Here is a 17,649-nt window from a genome sequence, read left to right as displayed (position 1 = left end):
TGAGTGTGCTGGCGGTGTCTGCCTTCAGCTGCAGTGTAGTTGGTTCATGGCACATCTCCCAAAGGTGCTCACGAGGCTTCCTGAGTTGCCAGGTCCACATGGGAGCCAGGATGAGTCTAGCTCTGGCTGCTGGGCACATCTGGGCCCCAGAGGCTGTGAGGGGCCACAAGTGGAGGGGGGCCCACTCTGCTCCCAGTCCCCTCCAGGCTGGGGAAGTGGGTATAGAGACCAGTCCCATCCAGGTCACCTCAGAGCAGAGGCAGGGCAGGTGTCAGCTAGACCACAGGGAAAAGACGACATTCCCATGGGGTGGGGAGACCCTGGCCTTCCCTAGATCTTCACAACCACCTGCAGGAGACAGGACTGGACTGTCCCAAAGAGAAGGGCACAGGCCCTGCCCACTGACACAGCACAGCCCATGCCCTCAAGCCCTGCCTCGCACAGAGCCTCTTATCCTTGTGGTGCCTCACACGCAGGAGTGGACAGATGGCCAAAGATCACCAGACACAACAGGCAAGCTTTCAACAGGAACTGGCCAAAGCAAACCCCAAGCAAGGACCCCAGGGAGACACATGATGCAGGAGACAGTGAGGAAAAGTCCCTGAACCAGTGCTCTCCACGAGCCAAGAGCCACAGCTGCAGGGTCAGGGCAGCCCGCTGCAGAAGAGACAGACAACAAGGAACCGCTCCCGGGAACTGAAAATGTGGGAAGGACAATCTAAACATCTGATCAAGATGTTGGGCTCACACCTGTAATCCCAGCACTCTGGGAGGCCAAGGTGGGCAGATCACCTGAGATCAGGAGTTCGAGACCATCCTGACCAATATGGTGAAACCCCAAACTACTAAAAATACAAAAATTAGCCAGGCGCAGTGGTGCATGCCTGTAATCCCAGCTACTTGGGAGGCTGAAGCAGAATTGCTTGAACCCGGGAGGCAGAGGCTGCAGTAAGCAGAGATTGCGCCATTGCACTCCAGCCTGGGCGATACAGCAAGGCTCTGTCTCAAAAAACAAAACAACGAAATAAAGGCTGAAAACCAGGTGCATAGCACGGCAAATAATACAAGATCCTCATCCAAGTATGTAGGGTGGGAAACAGAAGTTACGGAGAACAGCAAGGCCCTGCGGCAACAGCGGGTCCTCAGTCACAGCACGGGGTCAGAGGTCTTCAAATTCTCAGGGAATTCGATTTCTGACCTAGAATTTTATGCCCAGCCACGCTATGGACTGGAGCAGGGGTGGGAGGACTAAGCACTTCCACACAAGCAGTTCTCAGAGCATCTGGCTCCTGTGCTCCCTTTTCCAGGCAGCTATCAGTGACGTCCTCAGAAAACGAGTTGGCAAAAAGAAGAAAACGTGGGACCCAGAAAATAAGGACTCAAACCCAGGGGAAGCACTCGGAATTCCCAGGATGGCAGCTGTACGGCACGGCTAGAGAGCAAATGGCTCAGGACGGGCAGATGATACTGAAAATGGGTAACGTGTTGTTTAGGACGGTGGAGGTGAGCACCACAGGGAACAGCCACAGGAATTGCATGTGGCCGGGGCTGCGCTACAGATGGTCAGTGGGCGGAGCAAGGCAGCAGGGTGGACTTCACACCACACACACGGAAAACTGATGAACATACTCCAGACTCAAATGAAACCTTGACAGTCAGCTCAACAAAGGCATCTAGGCTGGACACAGTGGCTCATGCCTCTGATTTCAGCACTTTGGGGGACCAAGGTAGGAGGATCACTTGAGGCCAGGCATTAGAGACCAGCATGGGCAACATGGCGAAACCTCATCTCTATAAAAAATTTAAAAATTAGGCCGGGCACGGTGGCTCACGCGTGTAATCCTAGCACTTTGGGAGGTTGAGGATGGCAGATCACAAGGTCAGGAGTTCGAGACCAGCCTGGTCAATATGGTGAAACCCTGTCTCTACTAAAAATAAAAAAATTAGCCCAGCGTGGTGGTGCATGCCTGTAGTCCCAGCTACTCAGGAAGCTGAGGCAGAAGAATCGCTTGAACCCGGGATGTGGAGGTTGCGGTGAGCCGAGATTGCGCCACTGCACGCCAGCCTGGAGACAGAGCAAGACCGTGTCTCCAAAAAAAAAAAAAAAAAAAAGCTGGGTGTTGTGGTGCACACCTGTAGTCCTAGCTACATCGAAGGCTGAGAGGTAGGCAGGTCGCTTGTGTCTGGGAGGGAGAGGCTGTAGTCAGCACTCAGCCTGAGCAACAGAGGGAGGCCCTGTCTCTTAAAAAAACAAAACAAAACAAGCATGTCTGGCGGCCCCTCCGGATTCTCCTCGACAAGGAGAAGACAGTGGTCTTTGGAGGCGCAGCATATGTGGAGCACACTACTGGAGCCCAGCCCCTTCGCCAGCATGCCTGGCCCCTCTCCACAAGGCAGCAGGGGCCGGCGGCAGGCCCTCATCTGCTGAGAATCCTGGAGAACGGGCAGCCGCAAAGCCCAGGGTCTTCACTCCACAAAAGAATGTGCTTTGCTTTGTTAGAATTAAAATGATGTGCCAGTTACACCCACGATCCCATGAGACATTTTCAGTGCTCACAGGGCAGATGGATCTGAAGCTGAAGGGCGGGTCACGCATGTTAGTACAGCGAAGGGTGAGGGCCTGGGGGCTTTGGGAGTGCTGACCGCAAATGCCCTGCTGCCAACACACGTGTGTGCAAGCTGCTCAGAGCCCTGAATCTACCTGGTCAGTGGTGAGAAAGACACTGAAGCTTCAAGGGACAGGGCCCTTGGCTGAGCGGAGAATACGTGGAAGGGCAGGGATGTGCCCGTGCAGCTGGGCAGGGAGCAGAAGCTCACAGGAAGAAACTCTTCTGTAGATTCCCCAGGTGCCTCACAGGCCTCCTGGCTGCCTCCTCTGCCCCCAGGAGGCTGCCGGTGCCCAGCTCCAGGTGGCACAGCCTGGGTAGATGACTCCTGGGCCAAGCTCATCTTACATTGCACGAGAAACAGTACTGCAAATGGGCTATGAGACAACATGGCGTGCCTCGTTTGAAAAACACTGAGAATTACACAGTATTCTAAGAAAAGTCTGCAAACGAGAGTGGGGTAAGCAGCTCCCACTCTTTCTCTGCAAACACGGCGTCACACTTCGCTTCCTCCCTAGCACTCCTGCCCACAGTGATGAGACTGTGCATCCTGTCACGTGTTCAGCAGTCTCTGCTCATTTCGCTTTCTGCGGCTGAGCAGCTTCCCTAACCTGCATTCTTCCAGGATGGGCACCCCCGTATGGACCAGATGGGAGAGCTGCGCCTCCAGGCCTGCTGGTGAGGCTGGGCACTGCGTGGGTCTGCAGTCAGCTCCTCCTCTGGGAGGGTCAGGTCTCACACTCCCGAGAGGGAGGCAGTGCCCTCCTCTGGCCCTCTGTGTGTGTAGGGTTCATGGACAACTCCCCACGAGAGCACCAGTCAGAGCCTCGAGTCTCCTGCCTGCAGCCCAATGGGCAGGCTCAGATGGCCACCTGGCACCACCCCCTCGGCTGGCGTCCACCCTGGGATGGGCCGGTGGCCAAGCCCCTGCTGTGTGAGGTAAAGAGAAGCAAATGGGGGCTGACAGGGGGGCACAGGAGGCACTACGCAGAGGCCCAGGTCTCCTGGCCCAGGCTCACCTGTGCACCAGCTGCAGGTTCTCCTGCCTCAGGCGGCTGTGTTGCTCGCCAGTGGCCGCCGTGTCCTTTTCCAGCTCCAGCACACGCCTTTCCAGGAAGACGACCTTGGCAATGAGACCAGGCTTCAGGGTCAGGTAGTCAGAAGCAGAAGGGCCTGCACCCCCAAGGGAACTACCTGGGAGGCCGCCTGGGGATTTTCTCAGCACAGAATCAGATCCACCTAGCTAGGCTGGTGTCGGATCCAACTTACCCTTGGAACTTGTCCCATAAACCCAAGAAGATGCAGCTCCTAATGGGGCCGGGGGCTTGGGAAGTACTGTCATCTCGACACCACAAATGCACACACTTGCCGCAGCTCCGAGAGCTAGAGGCCCAGGGGGTGCCTTTGGACTGGCTGGCTCACGGGCAGCAAGACTCTGCCCCCAACACACAGTTGGGTCTCTGCTCAGCCAGATGCAGCTCACAGAGGCAGCCCAGGTGCCCATGGATGCAAGGGACAAACAGACTCATGTCTCAGTCCCTCCCTCCCTCAGAGAGTTCACATCAAGATAAAGTCAGACACCTGCAGAGGTAGGAGGAGGAGTAAAGGGAGCAGAGGAGGACTCAGCCTGGGTCAGCAGACTTGAGATATTAGAGAAGTTGTAGGGAGGAGGAGGTGGGGGTGCAAGAGGAGGTGAGGTACAGAAGGTGATGGGGTACAGGAGGAGGTGGGGTGCAGGAGGAGGTAAGGGGATACAGGAGGTGAGGGAGTACAGGAAGAAATGAGGGGGTATAGGAGGTGAGGGGGGTTCAGGAGAATGTGAGGGGGATAGAGGTGGTGAGAGGGTGCAGGAGGTGAGGGGGGTACAGGAGGAGGTGAGGGGGGTACAGGAGGAGGTGAGGGGGTACAGGAGGAGGTGAGGGGGTACAGGAGGAGGTGAGAGGGTGCAGGAGGTGAGGGGGGTACAGGAGGAGGTGAGGGGGGTACAGGAGGAGGTGAGGGGGTACAGGAGGAGGTGAGAGGGTACAGGAGGAGGTGAGGGGGTAAAGGAGGAGGTGAGAGGGTACAGGAGGAGGTGAGGGGGTACAGGAGGACATGAGAGCGCAGGAGAGGAGGTGAGGGGACACAGGAGGTGAGAGGGTGCAGGAGGAGGTGAGGGGGTACATGAGGTGAGGGGTGTGGGAGGAGGTGAGGGGTGTGGGAGCAGGTGAGGGGGTACAGGAGGAGGTGGGAGGTACAGAAGGTGGGGGGTGCAGGAGGTGAGGGGGTACAGGAGGAGGTGGGAGGTACAGAAGATGGGGGGTGCAGGAGGTGAGGGGGTACAGGAGGAGGTGAGGGGGTACATGAGGAGGTGAGGGGTATGGGAGGACGTGAGGGGATACAGAAGATGGGGTACAGGAGGTGGGAGGTACAGGAGAAAGTGGGGGGTGCAGGAGGTAAGGGGGTACAGGAGATGGGGGTACAGAAGGTGGGAGGTGCAAGAGGAGATGGGGTACAGGAGGAGGTAAGGGGGTACAGGAGGAGGTAAGGGGGTACAGGAGGAGGTGAGGGAGTACAGGAGGAGATGGGGGTACAGGAAGAGGTGGGAGGTGCAAAAGGAGGTGGGGGGTACAGGAGGAGGTGGGGGATGCAGGAGGTGGTGGGGTACAGGAGGAGGTGGGGGGTACAGGAGGAGGTGAGGGGGATGCAGGAGGTGGTGGGGTACAGGAGGAGGTGAGGGGGATGCAGGAGGTGGTGGGGTACAGGAAGAGGTGAGGGGGATACAAGAAGAGGTGAGGGGGTCTAGGAGGTGGTGAGGGGGTACAGGAGATGAGGGGTACAGGAGGAATTGAGGGGGTACAGGAGGAAGTGAAGGGGACACAGGAGGTAAGGGAGTACAGGAGGTGAGACAGAGTCTTGCTCTGTCACCCAGGCTGGAGTACAGTGGCACAATCTCAGCTCACTGCAATCTCTGCCTCCCAGGTTCAAGCGATTCTCCTGCCTCAGCCTCCCGAGTAGCTGGGATTACAGGTGCCCGCTAGCACACCTGGCTAACGTGTATTTTTAGTAAAGATGGGCTTTCACTATGTTGGCCAGGCTGATCTCAAACTCCTGACCTCAAGTGATCCCACTCCTAATGTGCTGGGATTACAGGCATGAGCCACCACATTGGGTTGAAAAGCGGGTCTTGACCACGGCAAGGCTGCCTTGCCCTGGCTGCTGTCACCCATTCCATTTAAGTCCCCAGGAGAACCCTGTTCCTCAGGTTGCTGGCTCTGCAGTCACTGCAGGGGCAGCCTTCTTCTCCCAAATCATGGGTGCCCCAGGTTGCGTCTCCATGGGCCCCCAACCCAACTCAGACACAGTGAGGGTGGGATCCCTGAGGGCTCTCATTCACTGCCCAGTCCACCCCTCCCAGCTGGCCCTTTGTGCACAACAGGAAGACTCCTTTTTATCACATGCCCACAAGATCCCTTGGGGAAACTTGCCAAAGAGCATTGGGGCTGGACAGAGGGTCTGGGGAGCCCTGGATGACATGGGGTCACCTCTGGCTGTGCTGTCCCCACCTCCCGGGATGTCTGCAGAGGCCCTCAGACATGGCTGTGTCTAAATCCCCTACTTGCCACTACCCAGCCCTGCAGGACCTACCTTGTCAGCAATGTCCTCCTCTGGGCCCTCCACGAGCTCGGGGGAAGGGTCCTCCAGGGCCTCCATAGTCAGGGCCCCTGACTGGTGCAGGTACCTATGGAAAAGGAACAGTAACAGAGGGAAGAAAGGGAAAAACCATAGGACAAGCTCCGTCAGCACAAGCACTCCCAAGTTAATCTGAAAAGCAGGCGGCAGCATTGTAGGGGACAGGTCCTCCCCTGATCTGGGTGGTGGTCTTCTCCCACTTAAAGCATTATATACAGGGGAGGTCCCAGGCTGGACATCTTTACCAGGGGCTGGGAGAAAGCAGGCCGTGCTCTGTGGTCTCAGAGTCCTTCTGGAGCTCTTTGGAACCTGACAGAACACGACCTCAGTACCGGCCAGCGAGTGGCAGAGGACTTTGTACTTGGCAGCAATAAAACGTGTCCTTCTTCACAGAGACACGAACAATCTCGTCTCTACCAGAGGCCCGTGAGACATCAGCTCAGGACCTCGACCTGCATACACCTCCCCTGTACACATTCTTCATCTCGGACTTTCACAGGTGCTCTCTGCGGCAGGAACAGTGAGGGTCCCAGGAAAAGTGTCAATCCCGGAAGTCTCACTCAGTGTCAGCCTCACGGACACACTGGGAAACTGGTCCAACCAAGTCCAGGAAGACACCAGACACACGTGTCCTCTGCGGCACCAGCTCCTGTGGACGCATCCCCAGCCCTGCAGGCCATGCCAGGTTACCTCCTGGCCAGGCTCCGGGACATAGCCTCGTGGTCCTGTGTGGATGCAACCAGCCCATAGGCTGCTGCCTTGGGGCAGGAGCTGCTCCAGGGAGTGTGAACTTCGGCGCGCAGTAAGCGTGTGCTAGTGGTCACCACAGGGCCAAATTCGCTGTGGTGAATCTGCACCAACCCGAACTTGCCGGGAGTACAGGAAACTCTCAGAGCACTCGCACAGAAGAGCCAACAGCAAAGGCGCACGTTCGGTTCTTTATACATCCTGGGAGCCTCAGTACCGAGCCAGGCTCCGGGCTGATAGCCTGATGCTCACAACTGCGTGACTGTAAAAAAGCACTGGCCCTCTCCCAGCTTCCTTGCCTGTGAAATGGGGGGACCCTCTCCCAGCTTGCCTGTGAAATGGGGGGACCCTCTCCCAGCTTCCTTGCCTGTGAAATGGGGGGACCCTCTCCCAGCTTCCTTGCCTTTGAAATGGGGGACCCTCTCCCAGCTTCCTTGCCTTTGAAATGGGGGGACCCTCTCCTAGCTTCCTTGCCTGTAAAATGGGACCCTCTCCCAGCTTCCTTGCCTATGAAATGGAGGGGCCCTCTCCCAGCTTCCTTGCCTGTAAAATGGGGGGACTCTCTCCCAGCTTCCTTGCCTATGAAATGGGGTACCCCCTCCCTGCTTCCTTGCCTGTGAAATGGGGGGATCCTCTCCCAGCTTCCTTGCCTATGAAACGGGGGACCCTCTCCCAGCTTCCTTGCCTCCTTGCCTATGAAATGGGGGGACCCTCTCCCAGCTTCCTTGCCTCCTTGCCTATGAAATGGGGGGACCCTCTCCCAGCTTCCTTGCCTATGAAATGGGGGGACCCTCTCCCAGCTTCCTTGCCTCCTTGCCTATGAAATGGGGGGACCCTCTCCCAGCTTCCTTGCCTGTAAAATGGGGGGATCCTCTCCCAGCTTCCTTGCCTATGAAGTAGGAGGACTCTCTCCCAGCTTCCTTGCCTATGAAGTGGGGGGACCCTCTCCCAGCTTCCTTGCCTATGAAGTGGGGGGACCCTCTCCCAGCTTCATTGCCTATGAAGTGAGGGGACCCTCTCCCAGCTTCCTTGCCTATGAAATGGGGGGACCCTCTCCCAGCTTCCTTGCTTGTGAAATGGGGGGACTTTCTCCCAGCTTCCTTGCCTGTGAAATGGGGGTGTACAGGCAATTAAGGCTGGACCAAGGTCCTGCATACAAACAGCTTGGCTAGGGACATAGCAGGGTAAGAATTCCATAAAATGTTAGTGTTTTTCCACTGAAAATGTCTACCAAGTGTATGAAGTTTGATTTGCTTCTTAGTATGGACTGGGCTTGAACATTTCCATCTTTTTCCCCATAAACGCTCTGAGGAGGAAAAAAGAAGGTATCTTTGCCCCTGGAGACAAGCCCTGAGAACGTGCACCAGCTGGAACACACCAGCGCCCTTCTGGGGCCCTGGGAATTTCATCAGATTCTCAAAAGCTGCTGCTGACACAGATCATGTTCTTGGCCAGTCGCTGCTCTTAAACGCCCATGACCTTGCCCCCAAACATGAGCCACTCCAGGCAGGAAGCTGCAACCCAGAGCCTATCCTGAGGAGAGGCCATGGCCTGGGGCCTGTCAGTACTTCTGAGCTGTCCTAGAGGCTTAGGCACTTCTGGGTCTGACTTGGGGACAGGAGGCACGGCCATCCCCAGGCACCCAGCGTGCAGCCACCACACACGGCCACCCGTGTCAGGCAGAGGGTCCTCAGCATGGCGTGTGGGGCTGCTTATTTATTTATTAAAAAATTTTTTTTTGAGACAGAGTCTTGCACTGTCACCTGGGCTGGAGTGCAGCGGTGCCATCTCAGCTTACTGCAACCTCTGCCTCCCGGGTTCAAGCGATTCTCCTGCCTCAGTCTCCCAGGTAGCTGGGATTACGGGCACCCGCCACCACGCCCAGCTAACTTTTTTATTTTTTTATTTTTTAGTAGAGATGGGGTTTCACTATGTTGGCCGGGCTGGTCTCAAACTCCTGACCTCATGATCTGCACGCCTCAGACTCCCAAAGTGTTGGGGTTACAGGCGTGAACCACCGTGTCCGGCCGGGCTGCTTATTTAAATCCCCCAGGAAGAGGGATTCTCCAGCTACACCACACCCTCACTTGGGAGAACCCTCCCCTCAGAGAGGGAGCTGTGGAAAAAGCCTGATCTGCCCCAAAGGGCAGTAGGTCAGGCCTGGCTGGTGAGCAAGGAGGTACAGGGATCCCTGAGGCCTCCCACCCAGGGCCCTAGGAGCCTGCCTGCTGTGAGCACTTCTTCCTGTCCTGATGGACTCGGCTCTGCCTGGAGCCCCTGTCCCTGCACACGCACAGCTGACTGGAGAAAATCACTTCCATCTCACCGACAGGGACAGAACGAGGCTGAGGGAGGTGACAAGGCAGCCAAGCCCAGGGGCTACAATGGCTGCCGGCAAAACCCACCATCTCAGCAACAGTGCAGCGCGAAGGGCTGAGAACTGTGAGAAGCGAATCACAGACAGTTATTTTGCGCTTCCTTAGCCTCTTCTGGCAGATTTGGGGCAAAACAGCAGAGTAAATGTTGCATATATACATTTACATGTGGATAGATATACTGCACAACATGCCTCTGTTTTGTAAACTCTAACTACAGATAACTCAGATAACTACAGATAACTCAGATAACTACAGATAACTCAGATAACTGCAGATTGGGCTTTTTTTTTTTTGAGACAGAGTCTCATTGTGTTGCCCAGGCTGGAGTACAATGGTGCAATCTTGGCTCACTCCAAGCTCTGCCTCCTGGGTTCAAGCAGTTCACCTGCCTCAGGCTCCTGAGTAGCTGGGATTACATGTGCGCACCACCACGCCTGACTAATTTTTGTATTTTTAGTACAGATGGGGTTTCACCATGTTGGTCAGGCTGGTCTCGACGGGCCCATGACCTCATGATCCGCCCACCTCGGCTTCCCAATGTGCTGGGATTACAGGCGTCAGCCACCGTGCCTGGACCAGATTGGGCTTTTTTAATACCAAAGGGTACCCATGAAGGAAACATTAAATTTTAAACGGTGTTTCTGACACGAGGCTGTGACAGCCAGCTGCAGGCTGCGCCCCATCCTAGGCATAGGAAGCCTCAAGGAGATGCCTCAGCTGGCCTTGACTGGCCTTTCATGTCACCAGCTGCAGCCTGTCTGGAGTAAAAGATGATGAAGTGGGGAGGAAGGTGATGCTGAAGTGGTAACAGAAGTATAGCTGGGGATTCACTTCACATTCCTAAGAGCTCAATGCTTTTCTTTCTTTCTTTTTTTTTTGAGACACAGTTTCACTCTTGTTGCCCAGGCTGCAGTGCAGTGGCACGATCTCGGCTCCCTGCAACCTCTGCCTCCAGGGTTCAGGCGATTCTCCTGCCTCAGCCCCCTGAGTAGCTGGGATTACAGGCACACGCCACCACACCTGGCTAATCTTATATTTTTAGTAGAGATGGGGTTTCTCCATGTTGGCCAGGCTGGTCTTGAACTCACAACCTCAGGTGATCCACCCGCCTCGGCCTCCCAAAGTGCTGGGATTACAGATGTGAGCTACCGCGCCTGGCCAGCTCAATGCTTTTCTGAAAGGGGTGAGCAAGAAGACAGAAAAAAATGCATGATGACATTCACCTCTGCTTCCTCTAGCCCCTCGCCCCTAAAATGATAGAAAATGGAAAACAAGTGGGACACGGTGGCTCATGCCTGTAATCCCAACATTCTGGAAGACCGAGGTGGGAGGACTGCTAGAGCCCAGGAGTTCAAGACCAGTCGGGGCCTGTCTCTACAAAAAATTTAAAAATTATCTGGGCATGGTGGCATGCACCTGTGGTCTCAGCTGCTCGGGAGGCTGAGGAGGGAGGATCGCTTGAGCTTGGGAGGTCTGGGAAGTGAAGACTGTTGTGAGCTGTGATCACTTCGCTGCACAGAGCAAGGCAGAGCAAGGAAGAGCAAGACTGTCTCAAAAAGAAAAGAAAGCCAAGAAAAGAGAAGAGAAACAAAAAGAAAAAAGTTTCCATCCATGGCCAGGTGTGACGACTCATGTCTGTGATCCCAGTACTTCGGGAGGCCAAGGTGGGAGGCTCCCTTAAGCCCAGGAGTTCAAGACCAGGCTGGGCAACATACTGAAACTCCATCTCTATTAAAAATTAAAAGACTAGCCAGGCATGGCAATGCACACCTGTAGTCCCAGGAACTCAGGGGGAGGAGGTGAGAGGATGGAGTGAGCCTAAGGGGTACAGGCTGCAGTGAGCTGTGATTGTACCACGGTACTGCAGCCCAGGTGACAGAGCAAGACCATGTCTCAAAATAAAAGAAAACGGAAAACAAAAGGTTTCTGTCTCCGGCTGGGTGTGGTGGCTTACACCTCCAATCCCAGAATTTTGGGAGGCCGAGCTGGGAAGATCACTTGAGCCCAGGGAGTCTGGGGCTGTCAGAGCTATTCTTGCACCTGTGAATAGCCACTGCATGACAGCCTGGACAACGCAGCAAGATCTTGCCTATTTTTCTTTTATTTATCTATTTATCTATTTATTTATTTTTTTTGTAGAGACAGGGTTTCACTATGTTGCCCAGGCTGGTCACAAAGAAACCAAGTCAGAAAGGTTAAACCTCAGGGTAGCAACTCTAGCTCTAGAACATAAGCAATGCCGTCAAAAATCTTACAGGAAGACGATCCACACTCACCGTCCAAACCAACCGAGGCTCAAGTTTATCTCCTGAGTACCCCTTTTCTCAAGAAGCTACAGGAAGATGTGCTGGACAAAAAATGGAGAAAACAAACAAGAAGGAAGACAGAGCCAGGGAGCTAGAGGATCCAACCCCTGAAACAAAGGAACTCACTGGTGTGGGGAGACCCATCCAGGACCACAGGAGGCTCCGGGGGGGGATGTTCCAGAGGAAGCCGGAGAGGCGTCTCCCAGCCCTGCCAGAGGCTGGGCCACGAAGCAGGATGGGGACAGGGAAGGCAAAGCAGATAAAGACGCGAAGCCAGTCTCTGATGGCAACAGAGGCCGCCCAGCAGCCACACTGCGTGGCTCCCTAGGAAAGGCCTTAACCCTGCATGCTTATTTCGGTAAGAACTGGCAGGGGAGGAAGATAAAAGTTATGTTGCCATCTTTCACAGCAGGAAGCCAACAGATCTATGCAAAGCTGAAAAATGACGAAATGGTCTTTAGGAATTGGAGTCAGACCCACCCCTCACCTTCAACTCACCTTGGGGAGCTGCCCAGACCTGGCTCTGAGAAGTCAGGCTCCTCACTGGGTCTCGGTACCTCAGAACTAACATAGAGCAGACATCTGGGGATGGTGGCCCCTTCCAGACCTTAGTGAACACTCAACAGGCCCGGCACCAAAAGCTCTGACACCTACCTCCCGGTCACAAATCCGGGTCCAAATTCACAGCCCTGGAAACCCCTTTCCCAACACTCCCTCAGGATACCTTCAGCCCCAAACCATGTAAAGTAACTTGCAGGAGTTTAAAAAATACCTCGGAAAAGAACATTTCCTAAAACGTTTTTTTAAAAACTATGATTAATTATCCACTTCAGAACGTTTTTCAGCAGGAACCACAGACCCACCTACCTTGCCACCTTCTTGCTGGAGAGCCGCTTTGTCGGACTGTGCAGAAAACAAAATAAACAGGAAAATTGTTAGAACAGACAGAGAGGAGCAGGAGGAAGCAGGAAACTCAGGCTGTGGAGATACGGGGTGGGCGGCCTTTCAGCAGTGCTCCCGGCATGCAGGGCCCCCCAGGCAAGCCCATGCACAAACGCTCACTCAGCAAAACAGCAAGGACACGGGGGTGCTGGGATGAGGCCGCATACGTCTCGTTACTCCAGCCCCCAAAGAGGCTTCCAGATGCAGCCACCCCAGACTGCGACTGAGGGGCCAGCGCCACACCTGGTCCCATCAGCTGGCTGCACTGTCCCAATGCTTCTGAAGCCAAATTACCCCCAAACGCTTGGCCTTCGGAGACCCCCAAGTGAAAAGTGACCCCAGGTCCCACTATGACAGGAGAGTTTGCCGCTGACTTCGACTTAGGCACTGATGCATCATGCTCAGAACGCCTGCCTAGGTATCAGTTTGGACACCTTTCCCATTGCCATTTCAGGGCAGTAAATGTAGCCAATTATACATCAACTGTTTGATTTAACCATCTGCAGTGGCACATGAGCCAAACTTACCTTCTCTCTCATTTCTGAGGTCCAAAGTTGTATTTTACAGTATAGCTGCTAAACTATTAGCCTCAGCCTGCAAGAAGACACCCTCACCCCCAAGGCCTGAGAACCATCAAGATCCTGGAACTCACAAAGCCACATCTCTCTTCAGCCTACCTGTCTCAAAAACACCCGATTTTCTTTCCAGGGTCAGGCAGAAAAGTCTGCTGGAGGGGCCGGGCATGGTGGCTCATGCCTATAATCCGAGCACTCTGGGAGGCCGAGGCGGGTGGATCACCAGAGGTCGGGAGTTCAAGACCAGCCTGGCAATGTGGAAAAGCCCTGTCTCCACTAAAAATACAAAAATAATCGGGCGTGATGGCACATGCCTTTAATCTCAGCTACTCGGGAAGCTGGGACAGGAGAATCGCTTCAACCGGGGAAGTGGAGGTTGCAGTGAGCCAAGATCACGCCACTGTCCAGCCTGGGCAACAAAGAGCAAAACTCTGTCTCAAAAAAAAAAAAAAAAAAAAAATCTGCTGGAGGAGAATCAGCTGCTGTGCCAGGTATTAATGTAGAGCCCCTCAGCTCCAAGCCCATCCTTTTTACTGGCCCTGCAGAAACAGCGCTGGGCCCTTAGCAGGCTCCTCCTCCATGATGCTGCGTGTCATCAGCAGAGGGAGCCGTGGAGCGAACACAGCAGGAAGAGGATTGCCTCCTGGTTCTGACCACTCTCTGCAGGGCCCTCCAACACACGCTGCCTCCCTAGCCCCCACTCTAGGGAGCATCCTGCCCACTGTAGCCAGAACCAGGGGCTTCCCCGACCCCATTCGGGTAGCTGTTCTCTAGGGGGTGACTCTGCAAGCATCCTGCAACAGAATAGCTTTCCTGGCAGCCAGGAGGCAGGTTCCCCACAAGCCCTCACAGCACGGTGGTGTCCCCACCGCCCGGTTTGCAGCTGCTACAGACCTCAGCCTTGGGTAGCAGTGGCTGCAGCTGGGGGGCTCTGCCCGGGCCCTGGGTGGCGGCTGCTCCTGTGGCTGCTATCCCTATGCTCTGCAGAGTTCTTTTTACTCATCCCAACCAGTGCCTCATTACTCCCATAGCCTGTGGCAGTCATTCTTTTTCTTTCCCTAATGATTTTTAAAATTTTTTGTTTGTTTGTATTACCTTTTTTTACAGGCAGGGTCTGACTCTGTCGCTCAGGCTGAAGTGCAGTAGTGCAACCACAGCTCACTGCAGCCTCAACCTCTCAGGCTCATGTGATCCTCCCGCCTCAGCCTCCCAAAGCACTGGGATTTCAGCCCACACCCAGTCCATTCTTTGTATTAAACTTTCCTTGTTCAAATTACTGTGTGGCTCTCCTTTCCTGATTGGAGACTAATAATGTGTATTTTAATACAGGTCTATTTTTTTTTTTTTTTTTTGGAGACGGAGTCTTGCTCTGTCGCCCAGGCTGGAGTGCAGTGGCCGGATCTCGGCTCACTGCAAGCTCCGCCTCCCGGGTTCACGCCATTCTCCTGCCTCAGCCTCCCGAGTAGCTGGGACTACAGGCGCCCGCCACCTCGCCCGGCTAGTTTTTTTGTATTTTTTAGTAGAGACGGGGTTTCACCGTGTTAGCCAGGATGGTCTCGATCTCCTGACCTCGTGATCCACCCGTCTCGGCCTCCCAAAGTGCTGGGATTACAGGCTTGAGCCACCGCGCCCGGCCAGGTCTATTTTTTTTTAGACAGAGTCTCGCTCTGTCGCGAGTGCAGTGGCGCGATCTCGGCTCACTGTAAGCTCCACCTCCTGGGTTCACGCCATTCTCCTGCCTCAGCCTCCCAAGTAGCTGGGACTACAGGCGCCTGCTACCACGCCCGGCTTATTTTTTGTATTTTTAGTAGAGACTGGGTTTCACCGTGTTAGTCAGGATGGTCTCGATCTCCTGACCTCGTGATCCGCCACCTTGGTCTCCCAAAGTGCTAGGATTACAGGCATGAGCCACCGCACCCAGGCTGAATACAAATCTAATTTTATCCTATTATTATTGTTGAGACTCCCTAGAACTAATAAGACAGGACCGACTCATCGTTCAGTTTACCTACTGAACGTTCAGTTTACTTCTCAGGGCCTGGACTGGCAGACCAGCAACAGCGTTTGTAATTTGAAAATATACCTCCAGGCAGGCCAGGCGCAGTGGCTCAGCCTGTAATCCCAGCACTCTGGGAGGCTGAAGCGGGAGGATCACGAGGTCCGGAGACTGAGACACAGTGAAACCCTGTCTCCACTAAAAATACAAAAATTAGCCAGTGCAGTGGCAGATACTTGGGAGTCCTAGCTACTTGGGAGGCTGAGACAGGAGAATCGCCTGAATCTGGGAGACAGAGGTTGCAGTGAGCAGAGATCGCACCACTGCACTCCAGCCTGGGCAACAAAGCGAGACTCTGTCTCAAAAAAAAGAAAAAAGAAAATATACCTCCATGTAAGGCACACTTCTTAGTTTCTACAAAATGAAATGTATTTAGAGGCTCCAGGATACCTGGAAAATGAAATAGCTGTTGGCCTGTTCTGAGGTGATTGGACATCGTATCCGATATTAAAGCTTCCAGAGGTGGTCTGGACTAAATCACCTCTTGTCACCCACAAAGCATGACCAAATAAGCTTGCTTTCGGGCAAGTCCATGGAAACTAAAAGGCAAGATTCAGATCTCCTCCACTGAGGGTTCTGGGGAGAATGTTCTCACTGGCAGCTGTGTGCCCTGATTGTGTTGAACTGAATAGCATATTAACCACTTGGCAGAGTCTTTTTTTTTGGAGTCAGAGTCTGGCTCTGTCGCCCAGGTTGGGGTGCAGTGGCACAATCTTGGCTCACTGCAGCCTCAACTTCCTGGGTTCAAGTGAACCTCCCATCTCAGCCTACCAAGTAGCTGGAACTACAGGCGTGCACCACCACTCCTGGCTAATTTTTATATTTTTAGTAGAGACAGGGTTTCACCATGTTGGCCAGGCTGGTCTCAAACTCCTGGCCTCAAATGATCTGCCTGCCTCAGCCTCCCAAAATGCTAGGATTACAGACGTGAGTCACTGTGCCTGGCCCGCTTCGTAGAGTCTTAGGAAAAGGGGTGGCAGAACCTGGACGTGAGGCTCCACAGGACTTGCTGGTTGTACTTAGCTACATCCTAGTCCCTTCTCTAACCCACAAAGCCCAGCAGAGGTGACCATGGCCATCATGGAGCTAGTTCTCAATGTGGGAAAAAATCCCTTCTATGTCAAAAATCTTCAGAGAATGAGACGAGACCTGAGTCTTCAGGCTTACTTTCACATACGGAGATGATATGCTTGCACTCAACTTATCGGTGGGTGGGAGGGCAAGTCTCTGTGTGGGAAGAACAAATGACCCCTCCCCAAGCAGGATGAGCCATCATCACCGAGCCCTGAACCCTTAGCTAAACAAATACAGCAGGCGAAAACTGATTTCCCCTCAAACAGAGGCTAGCGGATCTTTGGAATCACCAGATTCTGGATGGCCTCAAGTCTCCCAGGAAGGCCCTCTTCAAAGAGCACTTCTGCTTTCTCATCAGTGCTGCCAAGACCCCCCGATGCTCCAGAATGGCCATCAGTGCCGGGCCTCACCGGCATCCTCTCCACCTGAATGGGCACTGGCTGGAGGCCCTGTGTTTCACAGCATTTCATGGAACCTAAGAAGAGTTAAGTGCCCTGGAAATGGAACTAGAGGCAGGACAGAAGCCTCAACAAGGCTGTGAGCAGTGAGCACCCACCAGCAAGGATGGGTTGGCCTTGGCAGAAGCCCCCTGGGGGCAGGGACAGAAGCAGGCTCCAGACAGTAAGCAGTTTCACAAAGACCTCTAAACATGCTAGAACCATAACGGTAGCTCACCTTTCTGCCACCTTTACAAACCCTCCCAACAGGCCAGGGCTCGTTTTCCAGGAAGCCATCCTGGATTGCCAGCATGAGCCTGCGTGCTCACTCACCTCTTCTGCTAGGCGAGGGCTGCTGTGGAAAGCTCCAAAGGGGCCCATTTCTTCACCAGACCCTCCTCGAGGGCTGTCCACCCAGGGGCTTCCCCATGGGCTTTACCGCAGGCAAAATCAACACAATGCCTAATAGGCACGTCAATATGTGCAAACCACCCAAAACTGTCTTCTGTAACTGCGGGTTAGACATGGGGCCAGCCACAGAGCTCCCCTGCCGAGACACAGTCAGCTCCCTCACAGGCTCACTGTGAGTACACAAAACTCCACTGATACTAACAATCCTGAAAGCTGTTTACACATTTGTTCTTAAAGACCAAATCTTTTAACATTCCCAATTCTGTCTCATGAGCTCAATGAAAGAAATCTTTTAGTAAAATGCAGAAAGAATCCTCTTTCACACACAGGACAGACAGCACAGCTTGCAAAGACTGATCACTTTCTCCACCAACACAAGCGCTGCCCTGAGCTGCGCATGCAGGGGAGGAGGTGGGGCGCCGGCGGCCCGCGGCGTGCAGGGGAG

The 17,649-nt window shown here is 54.2% G+C and overlaps 1 protein-coding gene and 1 long non-coding RNA gene across 3 annotated transcripts in view; one reads left to right on the top strand and one right to left on the bottom strand.

Moving 5' to 3' along the window:
• RAB11FIP3 (RAB11 family interacting protein 3) overlaps positions 1-17,649 on the bottom strand; it is a 97,889-nt gene that overhangs the window by 10,525 nt on the left and 69,715 nt on the right. For both annotated transcript variants that reach the window (XM_007980131.3, XM_007980139.3), the window contains 3 exons: positions 12,577-12,612; positions 6,234-6,327; positions 3,626-3,729 (listed from right to left, as the gene is read on the bottom strand). In XM_007980131.3, the coding sequence (XP_007978322.3) occupies positions 3,626-3,729; positions 6,234-6,327; positions 12,577-12,612 (234 nt within the window). The remainder of the gene's footprint in view (positions 1-3,625; positions 3,730-6,233; positions 6,328-12,576; positions 12,613-17,649) is intronic.
• On the top strand, positions 326-1,363 carry LOC140711638 (uncharacterized). Its single transcript, XR_012092876.1, has 2 exons — positions 326-779; positions 1,308-1,363. It is a non-coding gene; the product is annotated as an uncharacterized lncRNA (long non-coding RNA).

This window comes from Chlorocebus sabaeus, chromosome 5 (genome assembly GCF_047675955.1).
Source record: "Chlorocebus sabaeus isolate Y175 chromosome 5, mChlSab1.0.hap1, whole genome shotgun sequence".
Classification (NCBI taxonomy): Eukaryota; Metazoa; Chordata; class Mammalia; order Primates; family Cercopithecidae; genus Chlorocebus; species Chlorocebus sabaeus.
This window is presented reverse-complemented; position numbering and strand designations above follow the sequence as displayed.